Source organism: Cupressus sempervirens, chromosome 9 (assembly GCF_028749045.1).
Source record: "Cupressus sempervirens isolate cs-2001-9-10 chromosome 9, ASM2874904v1, whole genome shotgun sequence".
NCBI classification, from domain to species: Eukaryota; Viridiplantae; Streptophyta; class Pinopsida; order Cupressales; family Cupressaceae; genus Cupressus; species Cupressus sempervirens.
The window spans coordinates 592,339,050-592,357,699 of record NC_143126.1 but is presented as its reverse complement, the minus strand read 5'-3'; the positions used below and the strand labels follow the sequence as shown (position 1 = coordinate 592,357,699).

At 34.5% G+C, this 18,650-nt stretch overlaps 1 protein-coding gene across 1 annotated transcript in view; it reads right to left on the bottom strand.

Moving 5' to 3' along the window:
- The window catches only part of LOC149540068 (ATPase 11, plasma membrane-type), a 46,399-nt gene extending 31,335 nt beyond the window's left edge, over nt 1-15,064 (bottom strand). Inside the window, exons 1-15 of the mRNA XM_089801259.1 lie at nt 14,904-15,064; nt 14,714-14,833; nt 14,317-14,415; nt 13,339-13,476; nt 13,024-13,158; nt 12,634-12,813; nt 12,068-12,274; nt 11,755-11,874; nt 11,548-11,667; nt 11,332-11,454; nt 11,122-11,226; nt 10,876-11,020; nt 10,575-10,739; nt 10,180-10,418; nt 10,018-10,050 (exon numbers count right to left, since the gene is read on the bottom strand). Of these exons, the coding sequence (XP_089657385.1) occupies nt 10,018-10,050; nt 10,180-10,418; nt 10,575-10,739; nt 10,876-11,020; nt 11,122-11,226; nt 11,332-11,454; nt 11,548-11,667; nt 11,755-11,874; nt 12,068-12,274; nt 12,634-12,813; nt 13,024-13,158; nt 13,339-13,476; nt 14,317-14,415; nt 14,714-14,833; nt 14,904-14,957 (1,983 nt within the window). The 5' untranslated portion in view covers nt 14,958-15,064. The remainder of the gene's footprint in view (nt 1-10,017; nt 10,051-10,179; nt 10,419-10,574; nt 10,740-10,875; nt 11,021-11,121; nt 11,227-11,331; nt 11,455-11,547; nt 11,668-11,754; nt 11,875-12,067; nt 12,275-12,633; nt 12,814-13,023; nt 13,159-13,338; nt 13,477-14,316; nt 14,416-14,713; nt 14,834-14,903) is intronic.
- Between the last annotated feature and the right edge of the window lie 3,586 nt (nt 15,065-18,650).

Below are 18,650 nucleotides of genomic sequence, written 5' to 3'. Positions count from 1 at the left end.
GAGACAAAGTGAAGGAATTTTGGACATTGAGGAAAACCCTTAGCATTAGAGGATTAGCATCCTAGAGCACTCTTTAGGCATAGTGAGTAATTTTCACACTTTTGAAGGACTCCTTGGCTATGTAGGAATAGCACTCTTGGACGAATATGATGGTTAGTCAAAGAAATTTTACATACTTAGTCACTTTGCATCTGCACTTCTCTTCTTCGATCAACACTTAGCCATTTTGATTGTTTCATGTCTTCTCAGTCTTGGGCACATTTTATACAAGGTGGAGGATTTTGAAGTTTTGAAAGAATTCCTTGCAAGCCATGAATTCCCTCCCTTGAGCGCAACTGTGCAGCAAAGGAGGATTTTTAAATAAAGAAGGAAACCGTTGACAACCAAGAATTAGCACTCATGGGCACTCTTTAGGCTTGGATGAATACATTTGATACTTAGCCATTTCTTGCGTTCTCATTCAATTTCAGCATTTTTTTTTTTGGGGGGGTGGGGGGTGGGGAGGGGTAGGGTAGGATTTTTTTCATACTTACACCAATTTCAATGTTTTTCCATGTCCTTTCCATTTTCAAGGGTGTTCTCAAACATGGTAAAATTTGAAGCAGCTATCTTATTTGATCATTCTTCTAGATTTAAACAGGATACTTCTCTGCTTATCTGCTTATTCCATTGTCTGTGCTCATCAGTTCTGGAAATAGACCTACAAAAAATAGACTTACTATAAATAGTAAGTTTGTCTTAAATGGAAAAAAATAGGACCAAACTAAGAAACAATGAAACTTACTAAAAGTTGACAGAAATGAAAAAGTGTGCTGTTCCAAATTCAAAATTAGACCAATTTGCAACAGCAAAACTTACTAAAAATGGAAATTTCCAAAAACAGTGAGCTCATAAAATGCTTAATATTTCGTAGGTAATACAACTCCATTTTGTACTTGACCAGATTCACTGTTTCTCACAAACTTTCCCTTTCCAAAACCAAAGGCAGGTGATATGTCAATCCAGACTTATCATAAATCATTCAATAGTCAAAGCTCATTCAAAACACAAGGAAATTCACACAAAAACAAACAACCAAGTGGGCAAAAATGCAAGGTGTTCCCATCTGCAATGGGTTGTTGGGTATAAAGGTCACAACAAGTAGTAGTAGTAGCATACAAACAGATTCAGGATAAGAGCAAGATTTCAGTCTCAGATAAAATTAGATTTCCAAACAGAGGTAAGAGAAGTTTGAAAATATTCACAAAAATATCTCATTTGAAACATATATCAGTTTTTCACAATCTAAAAGAAAGCCTAGAGTTAAAAGGTGAATTTTCAGTCCTCGTCTTCAATCACCCAGTCAATTGCTACATCCATCCAGAACTGGATAGGCTTAATCACTGTTAGCAGGTATTGATCAACCAGAAAACAAGATATCAGCAACATAACATCATCATATTGGCATATGTTTAAAAAGATATTTTTGTCTGCTCTCGGGTTTCAGAGATCCAAGGTTGCATATTCCATGTAGAGTTTGCTGTAGATATCAGCACAAGAAAGGGAATTTTGAATTCAAGACATAGAAGTTGAATTTTAGATTTTTTAGACAGAACAAAAGAGGCTCATCAAAATCATTGTCACCAGTGTTGGATGGCTATTTTTTATTTAAGCTATTATGGCCCATGCTATTTTAACCCTTCAAAATATCACATATCCTGATAAGTGTACTTTTCAATGTAAATTTATAGATTGGTCACTTTTAGATAATTTTATTAAAGATGTATATTCTAAGTCAATAGTTACCAAAAATCTATTTGAAATTTTCCTAATATAGGTTGTTTTGTAACTTTCTGTATCAACAATTCAAAACTCGTCTTCTCCTATAGTCCACTAAACTCTTTCCTATCTGTGAAGCCTCACTCTGATCCATCATAGCACATCTAATACATTTTATTTTGACACATTATGACTCGATATGTTCAGACATTATCTAATGGACTAAACATATTATATTATTTTATGCCGTGTGATGCTTTACTCTTAAAATGCTTAAATAGGTTATTTGATGTTTATGTTTAGACATGCATTATGATGAGGTAATTCAGTTAATGATTCAAAACTTTGAATATGTTAAATGCTTTAATTCTTCATCTAATAATAATAAAATATGTGTGCAGAAATGAGAAAAAGGTTATTTAAATGAAAGTTTGATGTTTTGATCAATGTGATTATGCAAATTGATTTAAATATATGAATGTGATGTTATCAAACTACTGATATTCGAATTGACTGTGCAGGATGATTAACCATGGAATCTATCGAAAAATCGGTAATTGACCCTATGTACAACCTGTGAAACCAAGGTCGAGTCTAATGAAGAGACTCAGAACTCGTTGTCTCGTATTTAATTTGTGTCGTAATCTTTAACATGTATCATTTTGTATTTTGTAAGGTGTTGAATGTTATGTAACAGTGAATCTTATGGTGTCACTTGACACTTGTAATACGTATGCGTGTATCAGCACGCTAATTAGGATTAGCATTATAACTCGTTACCCGAAGATTGATCAAGTTAGTAATCTAAATTAATTACCCTAATTAGGGATTAGTGGAAAGGATTCATCCTTAGGATTTTTGGAGATCAAATAATTCAAGCCACTTGTCTAGGTCATAAAATGATCCTAGAGGCCAAATTTAATGTAATCCAAGTGCCTAAGGGGTATGTGTATGGGTTAGGAACATTTTTCACCCTTCTAGAAATTCCAATTTATGGCCCCTAAAATATCCAATTTTCCCTTTAGTGCAAAAATTGACCATCTCCATGAGGTTTGTCAAGTTTACACTTCTCCTAAAAGGTTGTATTGATGGTAGGATCAAGTGGGAAGACCATAGAAGGCTTAAGTCAAGTCTGGAGTTATTGTCATTTTGGGTGAGTGAGTTTAGAAGCTTATTTAATAGCAATTTTGAGAGTTGAAGATTGTTCACCCATTCTCTACATTTAAAGAGAGTCAAGCTTGGAATTGAGGAAAAAGGATTTAGTTTATCTCAAAACTCCATTAGCATAACCTTTGTGAAGGTAGGATTCTTCATGACCATGTTCTTCATGCATTGTTCATTGCTTGCTTACGTAAATCTCTTACATGTGTGTATTTCGTGTTTGCATTGTAACATGTGAAGGACGGGTCATTTGTGGGTTTTCTATTTGTGTTCCTTTCATGTTTTCCTTTTGGTTTAGTTGGGAAATCTGTGAAGAATGTGTTGGCATTACTCACCCTCAGATAGGGCAGAAGTCGCCATGTACGAGAGGAGAGCTTTAGTTGAACTCCGGGTCAGTGCAGAGTATCTCCTAATGTTCAGGAGAGGGAGAAAGTAAGGTGTTATGAGCCCTTACGTGTCAGTACGAACTGATTTTTGTTTTGGGGAGATGAGAGAAAGAATGGAAGTTCATTGTGATTTGATAGCCTCGGAAGAGTCATATGATTGTGTTCGTGATTGACATCTCCTACCTGGAAAAATCCAACTTCTCCCTAGTCTTGGTTCAATATGGAACCTGTTGTGCATTCCTTGGATGGGATTTGTATATTGAGTGTGTCATTGTGATTGTTCTAATTGTCACCCGATCAATTACTAGTTCTCCTAAACTCAGGGTGTGACCTCACATCGAGGCCTTGGTTGGGAGGTGAGTTCTCCATGGTTGCCTTTGTTTATATGCAGATTGTTTGGATAGTACCTTGAAAAGGAGCAAAATTGGATTTAGAATTGTCATGGTGTTCTTAAGTTCTTTGTCATGGAGACTTCTCCTTGTGGTGATTCCATTGAATCTTGTTCATGTTATAAAAAGAAAGTTGGGTGTCTATTGGATCTATTGGATTTCAATCTTCCTAATGTACTTGTTATTGTAATAAGGGGAAATATGATCTTGATGTATAAAATTTGATAGTAAACATGAAAACATGTTAAATGGAATTCATTGTAAATCTATTGTAATTGATTGGTATAGGATGAATGCAAAAATATAGTGTTTCACAATTTATTTCTTGTAAGACTTCTTGTACCCTTGAAAATTTAATTCTAAATGCAAAATGATCAATTGTGTTATAGATATTGATGTTATAAAAAGCTATTCAATTAGATTATGACTATATTCTATAGGAAGTTGGATTCAAATGAATATTACTTTATATTGCATTGTTATAAACTATTTAAGATATTTCCTAATTTAAATGCAAAAATTTAACATCAATACTATTCCTACAAATTCATTCTAGAAAATGAACTAACAATTATTGCACTAGGCAACTATTAATAATTCTATGGGAAACCTAGCACCTTGAAGAGAAAAGAAATCTCATAATTTTCCACTATTTGAGAGCCAAAATGCTCTCTGGATTTTGTATGGGAAACTTTAATTCCCAATTTTAGAACAAGGAATATTCCCTATAAGATTCCCCTAAAAATCCTATTGACACCATTTCAAATAATAATTATATAATTATAAAATGAAATAAAAATAAAAATCAATTAAAATAAAACCTATTCTATCCTACCTTACCTTATCCTAAGTTCACCTATAAAACTTTAACTCGTAACTATTTCCCCTCCATAAGTTCAGACATGATGACGTCACCTCCACCTTTTCTCTTCCCAAAGGTGGGTGCTACATGTCCTTTTTGAAAGTGGAATTTCGAATTGGGGGGGGGTGGATTCATTTTCAAATCTTTAAACTTTAAAAAAAAACTCTCCAAATACGTTGGCATGGCTTAAAGGCCTGAAAATTTCAACCTTACACATCCTCCCATGTCAGACCTGGCATGTCTCCTAGGAGTGTACGCATGGGAAATGGAGGTGATGTTTGTTTTGAAGTAAAAATCTAATATTCCATGCTCTTACCTTTTCTTCCCCTTGGGCAACGAACTATATCCCTTGGGCAACATGACCCCATTTTGGGAGTGCTCATGTGAGCCTAGGGGGACGTGGGGGAAAAGGGAGTTAGTGGGGTTAGTTAAGGGGTGCAGTTAGTTAAGTGTTTAAAAAGTGTAGGGGTTAGTAGGTAAGGGTTGGTTAGGAGTTAGATGTTAGATGTTAGTTTAATGAGTTTATTCTATTTTTTATAAAGATTAGTTGTTGGCTAATTAAGGTTAGTGAGTAATAAAGTTATGTTTAGATAGTTAAAGTAAGTTAGTTCTATTTAATAAAATCGAAAATGTTGTTTCATTTTGAATATTTGATTATATTAAAATGAGGTGTTAAGGTTTAGATGTTTTCAAAGGTTAAAGGGGTTTAGTTAAGATTAGGATATTATTTAGCATCTAGATTTAATTATTATTGTTTTAGTTTAATTCAATTTTGTTAAATTGTATTTATGTCATGTCTTTTAAAGGGTTATTATAGGTGTATTTTCCTAAGGGATAGACTTAGTAGTTTAAGAGATAGTTAGAAGTTATATGTTTGAGATTTAGTTTTAGGATTTCAATATTTTCAATAGAATTTTAGAAATTGAATTTCATCATTACAATTGGAAATAATAAATTTAATGAAGTTGATGGAATGTTTATGAACATTATACTATTAGGTAGTATTAGGGCTAAATCCGAATATGGTTACAAGTAAGAAGTTATGTTAGATAACTATTTTAATGGTTGGATTGATATTATACATTGAATTAACATATGGAACTATAATATATTATTCAAATAGTAGTTAAATATTATATTTTAATGTTTGTATACATTTACTTAAAAGTTTTTTTAATTCGAATTCCAAGGGTTATCGAAGGGTCATTGAAAGAACATTGCGTTGATAACTTGACAATGGTTAGAAATATGATGTAAAGATGAAACTAGTTCACCTAGGAGTTTGAACTAACTTACTGAAACAAATAGAAAATGAAATAATAACCTAATGTATCTTATGAATTTAATGGACATAATATTTTGAGATGCTAAGAAGTCGAGAAAGCTTGACCTGATCAACAATTAGGGTTTAGTCAAACCGAAACTCACTTTTAATCCTTTGTCAACTTTTCATAACCTATTTAGTTTACCGTGTATTAACATAGTGGATTAATTAACTTTTTAAAAAATTATAAAAAAATCTGTGTTTTTGCCCCAATAATTTGGGCATGACACTATCCACTCTCATTGTTTCAGTCAAGGGTCCACAGACATAGCTAAAACTCCTGATAAACTTTCTATAAAAGCTAGCCAAACCATGAAAACATCCTACCTCACTCACACTTCTTCAAGTAGGTCATTTGAGGATAGCCTTCAACTTCTCTATGTCTATTTGTAAACCTTCTACTGAAACTAAAATCCCAAATATAATAACTCGTTTACAAAACTACACTTTTTCCGATTAATCAACAATTTCTCTTCCCTTAGCCTCTCAAAGACCCTTATGAATATGCATTATATTATCCTCTAATGTTTCACTGGATATCAAAATATCATCCAAATAAACAATGACAGATTACCTAGAAATTCTTCCACTGTCTCGTTCATCAGTTGTATGAATGTACTCGATGCATTGGTTAGCCCAAAAGGCATGACTAACCACTCATACAAGCCCTCCTTTGTCTTGAAGGTTGTCTTTCATTCATTTCCTTCTCTAATCTAGATTTGATGATATCTTCTCTTCAAATCTATCTTGGTGAAATACACAAATCCACTTAAACAGTCCATAATATCATCCATCCTTAGCAAGATAGTTATCTTGTTGATGGCTTGAGAATCTATACACATCCTCCATTCTCCATTTTTCTTTGGTGGTAATAATGCTAGAACACATGGACTCAAACTCTCACCAAATCAACCCCTTCTACAACAACTCTTGTACTTGTCTATTCAATTCTTCACTTTTTGTTGGAATCATTTTGTGGGCTACCTTATTTGGAAAACTGGCTCCTAAAATCAAATCCATCTAATGACTAATATTTCTCACAGGTAATAATCTATCTAGCACATCATCTTATATAATGTCTTTAAACTCATCCAACAAATCCGCAACTTCTGTAGATGCACCTTTTACTTCCTCTTTACCAGATTTTGGAATTAAAGAAAAACACATACGCTTATACCTCATACCTTCCAGAAACTTTCTTCCGTAAACTAAACAAATTTCGGCATTACTACATACCTTTTCTTCTATTTCCTTCAATGGCTTCAGCTTATGTCTCACTCTATCCTTTGTTAGGGAATAGGTATTTACACGGCCATCGTGTATAGCACGCTTGTCAAACTTCATAGCCTTCCCGATAACAGATGACATGCATCCATGGGTATGATGTCATATGGTGCCTCATTATGATAGCAACCAATTTTGAACTTCACCAAGCACCGTTCATTGACCATTACCTTATGGTCTTCCTGTACCAATGCAATTTGGTATGGAAGTGGGTGACTCTCTCTCTCTCTCTCTCTCTCTCTCTCTTCCACTTTAATTGTGACCATCTCCTCTCACTCCAAATTGTTAGTGCCTCCACTATCCATAATGACATCACAACACTTATCCGCATACTCGCACCTTAGTACGAAACAAACTCTTCCTTTGACCCAACTCATTCTCTTCATTTATCAAGGTTTTCCTAACAATGAGGATTTCACCCCTCTCAGCATCATCTTCGTGCTCAAACTGGGCTTCTTCTTCTGCATGTGAAACTCTTGCCTAGCTTTTAGCTCTCCTATCTATCCTTCCTTGGCATCAGGGACATTCATAGGCTTGATGCCCTTCTTCACCACAATGGAAATAAGTTCCACAAAAACCTCCTCTTCCTGTTACTTGTCCTCTTCCTCTTCCTCTCTGAACCCAATTATTTTGATCATGTAAATGATTGAAATTATCTCCCCTTGATTCTAATTGTTGCTTGCCTCATCATTTCATTTATGATCCTCATTTCAGCCTCCATAGGACCGTCTGTTGGATCTTCCACCACGGCCTCTTCCAACTTGCCTAATTTCAATCTTCTTGTTCAATTTTTCTTCCATCTTAAGGAAAACTAGTATGCCTCTTCAATATTGGTCATTCTAACCAGACTCAACTCCTCCTAAATACTTGGCCTCAACCCGTAACGGACAACTTTCTCCTTGTCAACTTCTGCATGGCATGTTCTGATGAGGACTCGATAGAACTCTTTTGTTTACTCTTGACTAGACCTTCCAACTTGCTTTAACACTTGCATTTTCTTCAACAAATCGAGCTCATGATCAACGAGAATGAACTCTCTTTTCAATTTCTCCACCATTCAATCACATCTTATGATTTTATCTTTTCCTCTTCTATTTTGCTCCAACTAAATCTCCTACTACAAATTTTTTGCATGCCCTTTAAGTTGGGTCTTCGCAAATTTGATCCTCTCGAGATCTTTGATTTCTTCATACTCAAAATATTCTTCTAAATGATTTATCCAATCAATCATTTCCTCTGGGTTACGGTTTCTCAAAAATGTGCGGACTTCAATCTTGGGTCGTTTCTAAATCTTGGAAATGGATCTAAAAAACCTATCCTCCTTAGGATTCTTAGCCGCTTTTGCTCCTTGTTCAAAATTCCCTTCTTTGAATTCATTCTCACTTTCATCTCTTGCCACAATATTCATTCCTCTACAAATCTCCTCTTTCAATGATTACACTTTCCTCTAGATGGCGCTCTAAAACCTTGTTCTGTCACACCTCCAACTCTTCTGCCATGGTTCCTTCATGGAGATATTTTCGCGTTTATTGCTCAAACCCACAACCACTGTCCTAATGCCAACTTCCTCACAGTTCACGATCTATCCACACACAACTCCTGCTCTAATACCACTTGATGAAGGGTAGTCCCCTTAATAACACAAAGACATAATAGAAATAGGGAAATAACAGCAAGTCGCAAGAACAAAAAGTTGGTTTTTTTTCTTTTATTTAGATTTTGTGGAAAAGACTGTAGATTGAGTTTGCTTTGTGTGCAAGCAAATTATTCTCAGCTTACGTATCTTTGTTAATTTTGGTTAAATTCTCAATGGAATTTTGTGCTTGCTGCTAAAATTGTTTCTCAAATGTTGTATCGCTTAGGCTGTAGAAGACTTCTTCAATCCAAGAATTTAGAATGCCAAGTTTCTTTCGCATGAGAGATCTTGTGGATATGTGCTCAAATAGATATAACTTCAAGGAATTTGCACACTTTTTATTGCATGTTTCTATAAAGTTGGTGATTGCGGCTTTGTACACAATTCCTTGTTAAATTTTACCAAATTGTGTTTCATTTCTTCAAACAAATTCAATCCTTGTGTTGTTGTCACAGCTTTTGATCTCTACTTTTAACCGTGAAATATGAGCATTCTTTAGCTGCTATAGGCTGTTTGCTTTAAATAAAAACAAGTAGAAATCTCTCATTTTGAGCAGAAGTGCTGAATCCCCTTATGACCTTACCTAAGAACAAAAAGTAATTTCTATAAGTTCCTTCCAGTGCATAATCAAAATTCCATGATTTAAGTTTTACGTATTGTAGAAAGCTAGAGGTTGTGTCATCAGGTTCTACCACTTTTGTTTTGGTTATACAGAGAGAACTTCCTCACCTAATAAGGAGACAGGTTCACCTAACATACTGTTCCATTTTGTGCCACTGAAACATGAAAATTTAAACACAAAAAGCTAGGAGTTAAATAAAGAATATTCCTGTATATGAAAAAGCAGACTCTTACATTTGATTGTTGAATTCCTTTCAGATTTTTGTTTTTGTACTTTGGTTAGCAAAGACCAACAAGTAGTTGACATATCAACCAACAGTTTAAACAGGTGACATTAACAAGGGGGGAAAACTGCTCAGAAACAAATCAAGTTGCCAAAGACATTATGTATTTTTATATCCAATAAAGTAATGGAAAAGCATATGCATATTTATATACACCCAATGTTACATGCAGACACACAGGAAAATATCACAAAATTTAAGGCATACTAGTTTTGCAGTCTTATCCTCCTAGCAGTTAAGTGAAAAGAAAACACTCCAGCATTTAAAATTCTGACCGATGTCATCGATTTTCTAAATAGTCCGATTGCTTACCACAATACGTATTGTGATTGACACTGCATATATCTGCATCAAAACATAATCTCAAATATTAGATAAATTGGCATAAAATATTCCATGAAATTTTATTAAGAATTTGAGATCAAACCATATCCTATGGCTTTCATGCATGCACAATGATTTGCAGGTGCTTACAGTATAATTTTTCATTCTCTGAAAGATTGCACGACTTGTCAACACTGCACTGATGATAACGCTGAGACCTGGCTCTGTAAGAACTATGTCAGAAGCACTTCTTGCTGCATCAGTTGCATCTGCAACAGCAATTCCTATATCTGCCTTTTTCAATGCAGGTGCATCATTAACACCATCACCAGTCATTCCACATATATGTTTTCTGGCCTGCAATCGCTTCACAATCTCATACTTATGCTCTGCATCCATAATAACAAGCCAGTACATCAAGCCTCTTATAATGAGCTTAATGAAAGTGTAAAGCATTTCAAATGTTCACGCCCATCTAAGAAAGAAAAATAGGAAAATGACATGCCTTCCCATGGAAACTTGAAAGAATGTAAGATTCTGCTCACCTGGGAAAACACCAGCAAAGCCATCAGCCTTTTCTATTAAATCATCAACTGGTAAAGCTGCAATTGCTTCATCCTTATCCTGCCCCAGCAATGATGATGATGGATACATGTTTGTACCCATACCCAACCGCCGGCCTGTCTCTTTACCAATAGCCAATTGATCACCTGGTATACATTTGCAAACAGTTAAAAACTATTGGTTGCTGCTCGCACAACATAGCATGGATGTAAACCATAACCTTCTTGATAAGATGAGCAAAAGGCAGCAAAAAAAACAAATACCACTGTAGCTTCACCATACCTGTAATCATTTTCACATTCACACCAAGATTAAGGGCCCTCCGAATAGTTTCGGCACTATCATGACGTGGTGGATCAAAAAGAGGCATCAGTCCAACAAACTGCCAGGGCCCTCCAGGACTATCCTTCTTGCCCTCTGGAACCTCCTGTAAATAGATCCGATAATCCACATAGAGACTTCATTATGGAGTAATTCAGAGCACTGAATCAAGCAAAAAGAACATAAATTAAGGAACATGTTACTAACCTGATAGGCAACTGCAAGAGATCGAAGCCCACGTTCAGCAAACTTGTCAATAACTGTATGAACACGGCGCTCAATTTCTGACTTGTTACGTGCAAGGTTAAGAATCTGGAAAAGTTACCAAACCATAACACATTTATTGAGGAGTAGATATGAGTTCTTGTCTTGTTGATATGTCAACATCATCTGAAAATCTGAAATGTAAAACCACACCTGCTCTGGTGCACCTTTACTGACACGATGCATTTTCCCATCAGCATCAATATAAGTAAGAGCAGTCCTCTTGTCAGTGGGATTAAAGGGAAGGAAATGAACTTCTTGAATGCCTGCCCGAGCCTTGTGTTGCAACATATCAATATACAGAACTGCAGGAATCAGAATAATGAAATAATCAACAAGCATATAGCAGCATAAAATTAATCCTTTTACCTCCTTGGGGTCAGCAAGCATTCCAACAATCGCAGCATCAATGGCATCTTGGTTTTCTGTTCTCGATGCTCTTGCAGCCATCAAGACAACTGTATCCTTGTCAACCCCTTTGGCAAACACCTACATGTGAAAAGAATTAATAATATAAACTTGTTAGGGAAATAATGGATACAACTATAGAAATAGCAACTAAAAGCTTAAATTTACCTCAATTAGGTTTTTATCCACAGTAAGCTTGTTCAGAGTTAATGTTCCAGTCTTGTCACTGCAGAGCACATCCATTCCAGCCATTTCTTCAATAGCTGTCATCCGTTTTGTAATTGCACCCTGGATCAGAATATACTTGATCAAAGTTGAGTTTTCAAAATGAAATTGTGCATTCTTTCTTAGAATCCTTTATCCAAGAAAGAATTGTCAGAGAGAACTACATTCAAACTCAAAACTGATGATAATTTCCACAGCCATCTTTCCAAGAAAGCACAGCACATGATTAGCCCCAAGCATCACTATTTTAACTAACCTGTTGAGCTAGCCGATGAGATCCAATAGCCATTGTCACAGAAAGAACTGTGGGCATTGCTATTGGAATCCCACCAATTAGGAGGACCAGAAGATTGTCAATTCCAGGGCGATATTTGCGATCTTGAATAGGGTACATGACAATAATCTCAATTATCATGCCAATGGCAATCGAGCAAATGCAAAAATTTCCAATTGCTGTCAGAACCTGTAACCCGTGTCATGTAAAATAATTGCATTAACATGAGAAAGATAGGTCAGATAGTTTACCATGTAAATCATCAACCATGACCTTCAAATCCGACAACAATAATCAAGTCACAAACTGTTACAGTTACAAAAGCAAAAGGAATGAAAAAATGACAGCAAACATAGGCATACATGGGAAACATAGTTTTCACATTTGCCAACACAACCATCCACTATGACCCTAAAATTCTTAGAACAATAATCAAGTTACAAACTGCTACTTTTGCAACAGAACTGGGGCATAAATTATGTGCAAATGACTGAAAACAGAGGCATACGCTAACAAATTAATAAAATTATATCTGCTCTAATACAAACCTTTTGGAAATGACCAACTTGGTTTGTAGAGTCCACGAGATGGGCTGCTTTTCCAAAAAAGGTATGAACTCCTGTGGCAATAACAACAGCTTCAATTTCACCTTGCTTGCAAGTGGATCCAGAGTAAACCCCATCACCGGGACCCTTTGTTACGGGCAAAGACTCGCCAGTAAGAGCAGACTGCAAAAATGTTCAGTCTGAAAAAAGTCAAAATGACTTGACAAACAATACCAAGCAGTTTCATTTTTATTCCCACAAACCATAGAATACACCATAAAATGTGTACTGGTGCCAAGATGGATGGGTTTCTCAGATTTCAAATCAGATAACCTATAAATCTTCCCGCATATGCATTTGGTGAAAAAAGAAAAGAGGGCATTTGCACCAAACCTGGTCAATTTTTAATGGGTCTCCCTCCAGAAGACGAGCATCTGCAGGAACAATGTCTCCAAGTTTAATGCTGATTATATCACCAGGAACAAGTATGGCTGCATCCTCTTCACGCCACTGTCCATCTCTGAGGACCTGTTAAATACAAGGTGCAATAATTGCATGATAAAGCAGATAACTGAGACAGATGCACATGCAACTATAAAACTAAAACAATCATATAAAAACAATTCATCTGCATGCTTGACTGAAGAATCAATGGTACAAACAGACAATATCAGGACTTCTCATCTCAGCAAAGGAGTATGAACATACTTTGGCCTTCGGAGCCAACCGAGCCATCAGTGCCGCAGCAGCATTGCCAGCATTGTTTTCTTCAATGAAACTTATTGTGGAATTAATAACAAGCAATGTTATTATACCTACAAAATCCTGCCAGTCAGGAGGCTTGCCCTGCAAAAACATGCAATCAGGATCCTAAACCAAAGTAAAGAAACTTAAAAGTCTCATTGATGCTGGATACAGGAGGCATAGAAATAAAAAAGCGTGTTGATAGTAATGTTATAAATAGTCAGCTCCTTTACATGTATGTGGCAGGTACAGATGCTTAACAATAAAGCAAAATGGTTACAAAATAAACTTACAAAAGAGACTTGAGAGTATTCACTCCTTTAAAAAGTAAGTTTAGTTGATTGAAGAGCAGAATTTAATACCCAAGCAAGTACATGATTTGTTCGTAACATTCATCCCTAAGACTCTAGAAAAAGCATGTCTCAAAACAAACACCCTTGTAAAACTACCAGCAAAAAGTTCACTGTTTAAATTTATGACAAATATATTTATTATTGACTGATAAAAGCATTTAAGAAATACATGATGCGTGCTGTACAAATTAACTAGATATTTATTTACAACAAAATCCAAAAGATGATGTGTGTGCTAACTAGGTTTACAAAGATATAATGCTAGTTCAAATAGCAGATCTCATAAAACAAAGACACAAGACACAAGAGACCACAAAACACCAAATGTAAAAACTATCACAAGATCTCTTGCCCTAAAAAGCACCAAAACAATATCATAACTATGCACAGCGATGATTGCGTTTAAGGAACTTAGAAAACACAAGGAGACTAAATGCTTAAACCAAGAAGTACCGAATCAATTACATAACCGCACACAGCAACAACTATCTTTACTTTGAAATGAATATACTGTTTTCAAATTGAAATGACAGAGCCATCTACTTTTAGCTAGAAATAGAAAGAGCAGAGTGGAAGGACAGTCACTTACTCCTCCATTTGCCAAGGCAATAGCCATGATGGCCGCTGCTTCCATGACCCATGATAAAGGGTTCCACATAAACCCCAAGAACTTTAGGAATTTGCTTTCCTGTGTATCCATACAAATACAATAGATGTTTAATCATACAAATCCACCAGCCAGTTAAGTTAGTCACTCAAAAAATATATATAAGAAGATTCCCCGTAAACCCAAACAACTTCAGGAAAACCCACCCATTACAATGAAAACATCCTGTAAAAACCCAGATAGCCCCAAGAAGTCCTTCAATCAAACCTCAAAAAAAATATACTAAATTCAATCTGAGCACAACGCCAGATCACCCAGAGAAAGCTTCAGTCCCAGAATACAATACAGGAGAATGTTTGGATTCAACAACTTTAAATACCTTTTTCTCTTCTAGCTTGTTGTAACCAAATATAACAAGCCTCTCCTGAGCAGCTTCGGTGCTCAAACCCTCCTTGCTGCATCTTAGATTCTCGAATACTTCCTCGATAGGAATGTTTTCCTGCATTTACAGAAACTCGGTGTAACCAAAAGAAGCCCAAAGAGCTCGCCAAATCTAAATCCATGCTTACCAAATCTAAAGCTTCTTTGTTGATGGCCTCCAGAGAGCCCGCCTTGTCCCCCATTGCTACTTCTATGTTTTACCACCACACAGGCTCAATCATACCACAACTTCTTTTCTCGGATCTACTACTTTGGACTGGAGCAACATGGAATTTGGTAAATTATGAGCAACAACACTCCCAACTATTGCTATTTTTATTAGGAAAAAGCTTACAGGTGTCCTAACTCATTTGTTCAGCCTTGACATCTTTTTGTTTTTAACCAGGGGCAAAAGAAGAGAAATACTCGATTGGTTCGTTTTGACACTGGACATACATTTCCATCAGCAAAACAGAAAGGAAGATTAGAATAAGTGCTGCAGAGTAATTAAACCATGGATTTTGTACGGCAAAGGAGAAAAGATATTTCTTCAATCTTGTCACCTTCCCTAGGGGCCTACCTATCTCCCACTGAACGCCCCTACCTATCTGTTATTGCTAAGCAATTCTTCCTCCATGCCCCCCACGCCTCTACTTACTAGGCAGTTGCATCCCCCGTAGAATGTTTTGGCCGTTTTTTGTTTATGAAGCATGTGGGTATGTAATGCTCTGAATTTTTATAGAAATGGGTATGTGACACTCTGAATTTTTAAACAATGGGCATACGTGGGTATCCTCAGATGATATAAAAAAATTATTAAATGTTTCGAGTGAAGTATATCACGCAAAAAAAAATAGTGTTTTAAGTATATGTAGTGCGTTTTATGTCTGTGATTGTTTGGATGGATTCACTTTGATTCAGATTATTGTATAATATGATACGATCTGATGTTGAATAGAATAGTAGGAGGTAGTTTCTTAAAAGAGTAATGTGGGTATTAGTTCATCAACTTTATTTTCATATTATTATATTATTATTGTCTTAAGCAAATATGTATGTTATAATTATTAATATATATTTTATATCTATTCATTTCAACCATGTTGAAATATATGTCGAAGTATTTGAATTATATTTGTTATTTAGTTATTTGACATAGATAAATACATCATCATGTTTAAAATCTTATTCTAATGATTAACACATAGAATTGTAATAAACAAAAAAATCATTATTTTTTATTTATTTAAAGAAATATTTTATTTTATTTTTAAAATATTCTTTAATAAAAAGTTATTATAGAAGTATCATGGAGCAATTTATAAGATTTTTTTTCCTAATAAGATATGAAAGTAGTAGTTGTTAGTCAAACTCATACTAACAACAATTATTTTTGTTGGCTTTTTAAATAAAAGTAAATTGAGAAATTCTTTCAAAAGAGATAAAAATGTGATAATTATTAGTCAAGCTTACACTACTAATAAAGATGCTTTTAATATCTATATCTGCAATATAGCTTGTATATGGTTTGATTGGCGTTCAGTTTTTTTAGGATATATCTAGATTGCTAACCTTGGGCGTAGGTGATAATCAGTTGAAGAAGCTTCATATTATAGGTTTTGGTTCTTTATCTCTATTTTTTTTCTGGCCTGCCGGGACCTGGAGTTGTTGTTAAGACACCTATAGTATTGGGTTCTTTCTGATATTATTTCAGTTTGTATGTCTTAAGGTTAGTATTATTTAGTAGAAGTTTGGTTAGATCATTGGATTATCTTTAATTTGAAATTCAAAGTATATGCGGGTTTAGTTTAATTCTTAGACAAATACATGATTGCTCTATGGCTTTGTCCTATTCTCAAACTCTGTAGAGTATTTTTAGGATGGTACGCTTCTCGTAATGGAAACTTTCTATTTAGTAGTTTTTATTTATCTTTAGTAGGTCTCTTAAATTGCCAATCTCAAAATAGTATTCTTTTATTAACACTTTTGGGATTAGATTATCAGCATCATAGATCCAGATTTAGTATTATCCTCGGCTAAGTTGTTATCCTGTTTTAGTTATAATTTGTCCTAATGGATTAAAATCTGATTTTCAGAGATTCAGGTTGTGATTTAACTCTTAAGGTTAATTTTTTATCCTTATTAATATTTATAGTTCCTAGTATTGAAGCTAATCAGTCTAACAATCCTTTGCTTCTTTAGTGCTCTGGCTAGTTTGTACGTTTTGTTTTTCAAGTCAAAGATTAAAGACTTTTAGCCAGATTCTTCTCAAGAATTTTGATCAAATCATTTGTAATATGTAAAAATTATTGTAAAATTTTGAATGTAACGCCCTTTAAGCAGATGGATATCGTGTCAGGGGTATGCCCCTTGGAATTTTTGTATTTTAGGTCCTAGAATTTCCTTGAGAAGACCCATTAAGTCACTATGTAATTTGTAAAATCCATTGTAAATCTCGATTGCAATATCCATTAAGCAGTTGGATATGGAATCAGGGGTATACCCCTTTGAATTTTTGTATTTTAGGACATCTGTCCTAGGCAAAACTGGAGGTTTTCTTCCCCGTTCTTTCCTACCAGTGCTCATTTGAATGGAGGACATGTAAATTTTATTTTATAATAAAATATATTAAAAGGCTTCGGCCGTTTACTGATCAAAAAATAATAATAATAATAAATAAATAAATAAATAAAGATGCTTTTAATTTTTAATTGTTCATTACTTCCATGTATATATTAAATAATTAAATATCTGTATTGAAGTTTTAAATTATTTTAAATTCAGATGCACTCTTCTTCTTTTTAAATATATCACACTAAAGAATAATTTCATAATCATGGTAAGTTTTTTTTCATTTTGATTGGTAGATTCACTTTATTAAAAATAGGTGAAATAAGATTAAGGTGTGTGATATGTAATTGCTAGACAAATAAATATTGAGAGGGAGTGGATCAATATTTATTTATTTTTAACTTAAACCATTACATTCATAATATCATTAAAACAATGTCAATAGCAATGCTCACACAAGAGGACACCAAATTTATGTAAAAATCCAAAAGGAAAAAATCATAATGGGAATAGTTACCAAGGATAACTTTAGTGGCTAATATTCACCAAATGGCTAATCTGGGACCCCAAATTTGGCTTTTTTTTGGTACTTTTGGGATGGCCATGTCACCTGCACTTTACAAAAATTTGGTCTCGTGCTCAGCCCAATCGCCGATAATAATATAGAAGTATTTGTATTTTAGTGATGACTTCGCCAGTGCAATCTATTTTTTCCACATGGTAAATTATATATATTCGCCTACAATTTCCTATTCTTATCTTAATGGATGTCATAGTAGCCAATATTTGGTAAAAATTGAAGTTAGGTTACACATTAAGTATGTAGATTTGACATGTGTCTCTATTCTAGAGAATTTTCATGAAACTTCTTATCCTTTCTCACTGTGGCCCAAAATAGATTTGATTGAGAACATGTGCCTTTACTTTTGGAAATTTCTTTAAACTTGGTATATTTTTAAATGTTTGGCCTAAAATAAGATTTAGGCCATTGATTTAGGATCCTCCAATGATCATAAATAATAGGGATGTTGCCTCCATAACACCATTCAATCATTTTGAGGGAAACTATAATGATAAAAGTGGGATAAATTTAATCTTCAAGTTTGATGATCAATTAGGATCCATATAATAACAAGGTTGCAAAGCAACTAAGTTCCTGGCCATTTGTGGTAGGTATGTTTAAGCGTATAGAACAAAAATGATATTCTAAAATAATAGATGAACTTTAAAATGTGAATTTGATTTCATAATTTGATAGTTTGAATGTACTTGGTTTTTTGTTTAATTTAATGATTTATTATTAAAGGTAATTTAATTAGTTAATA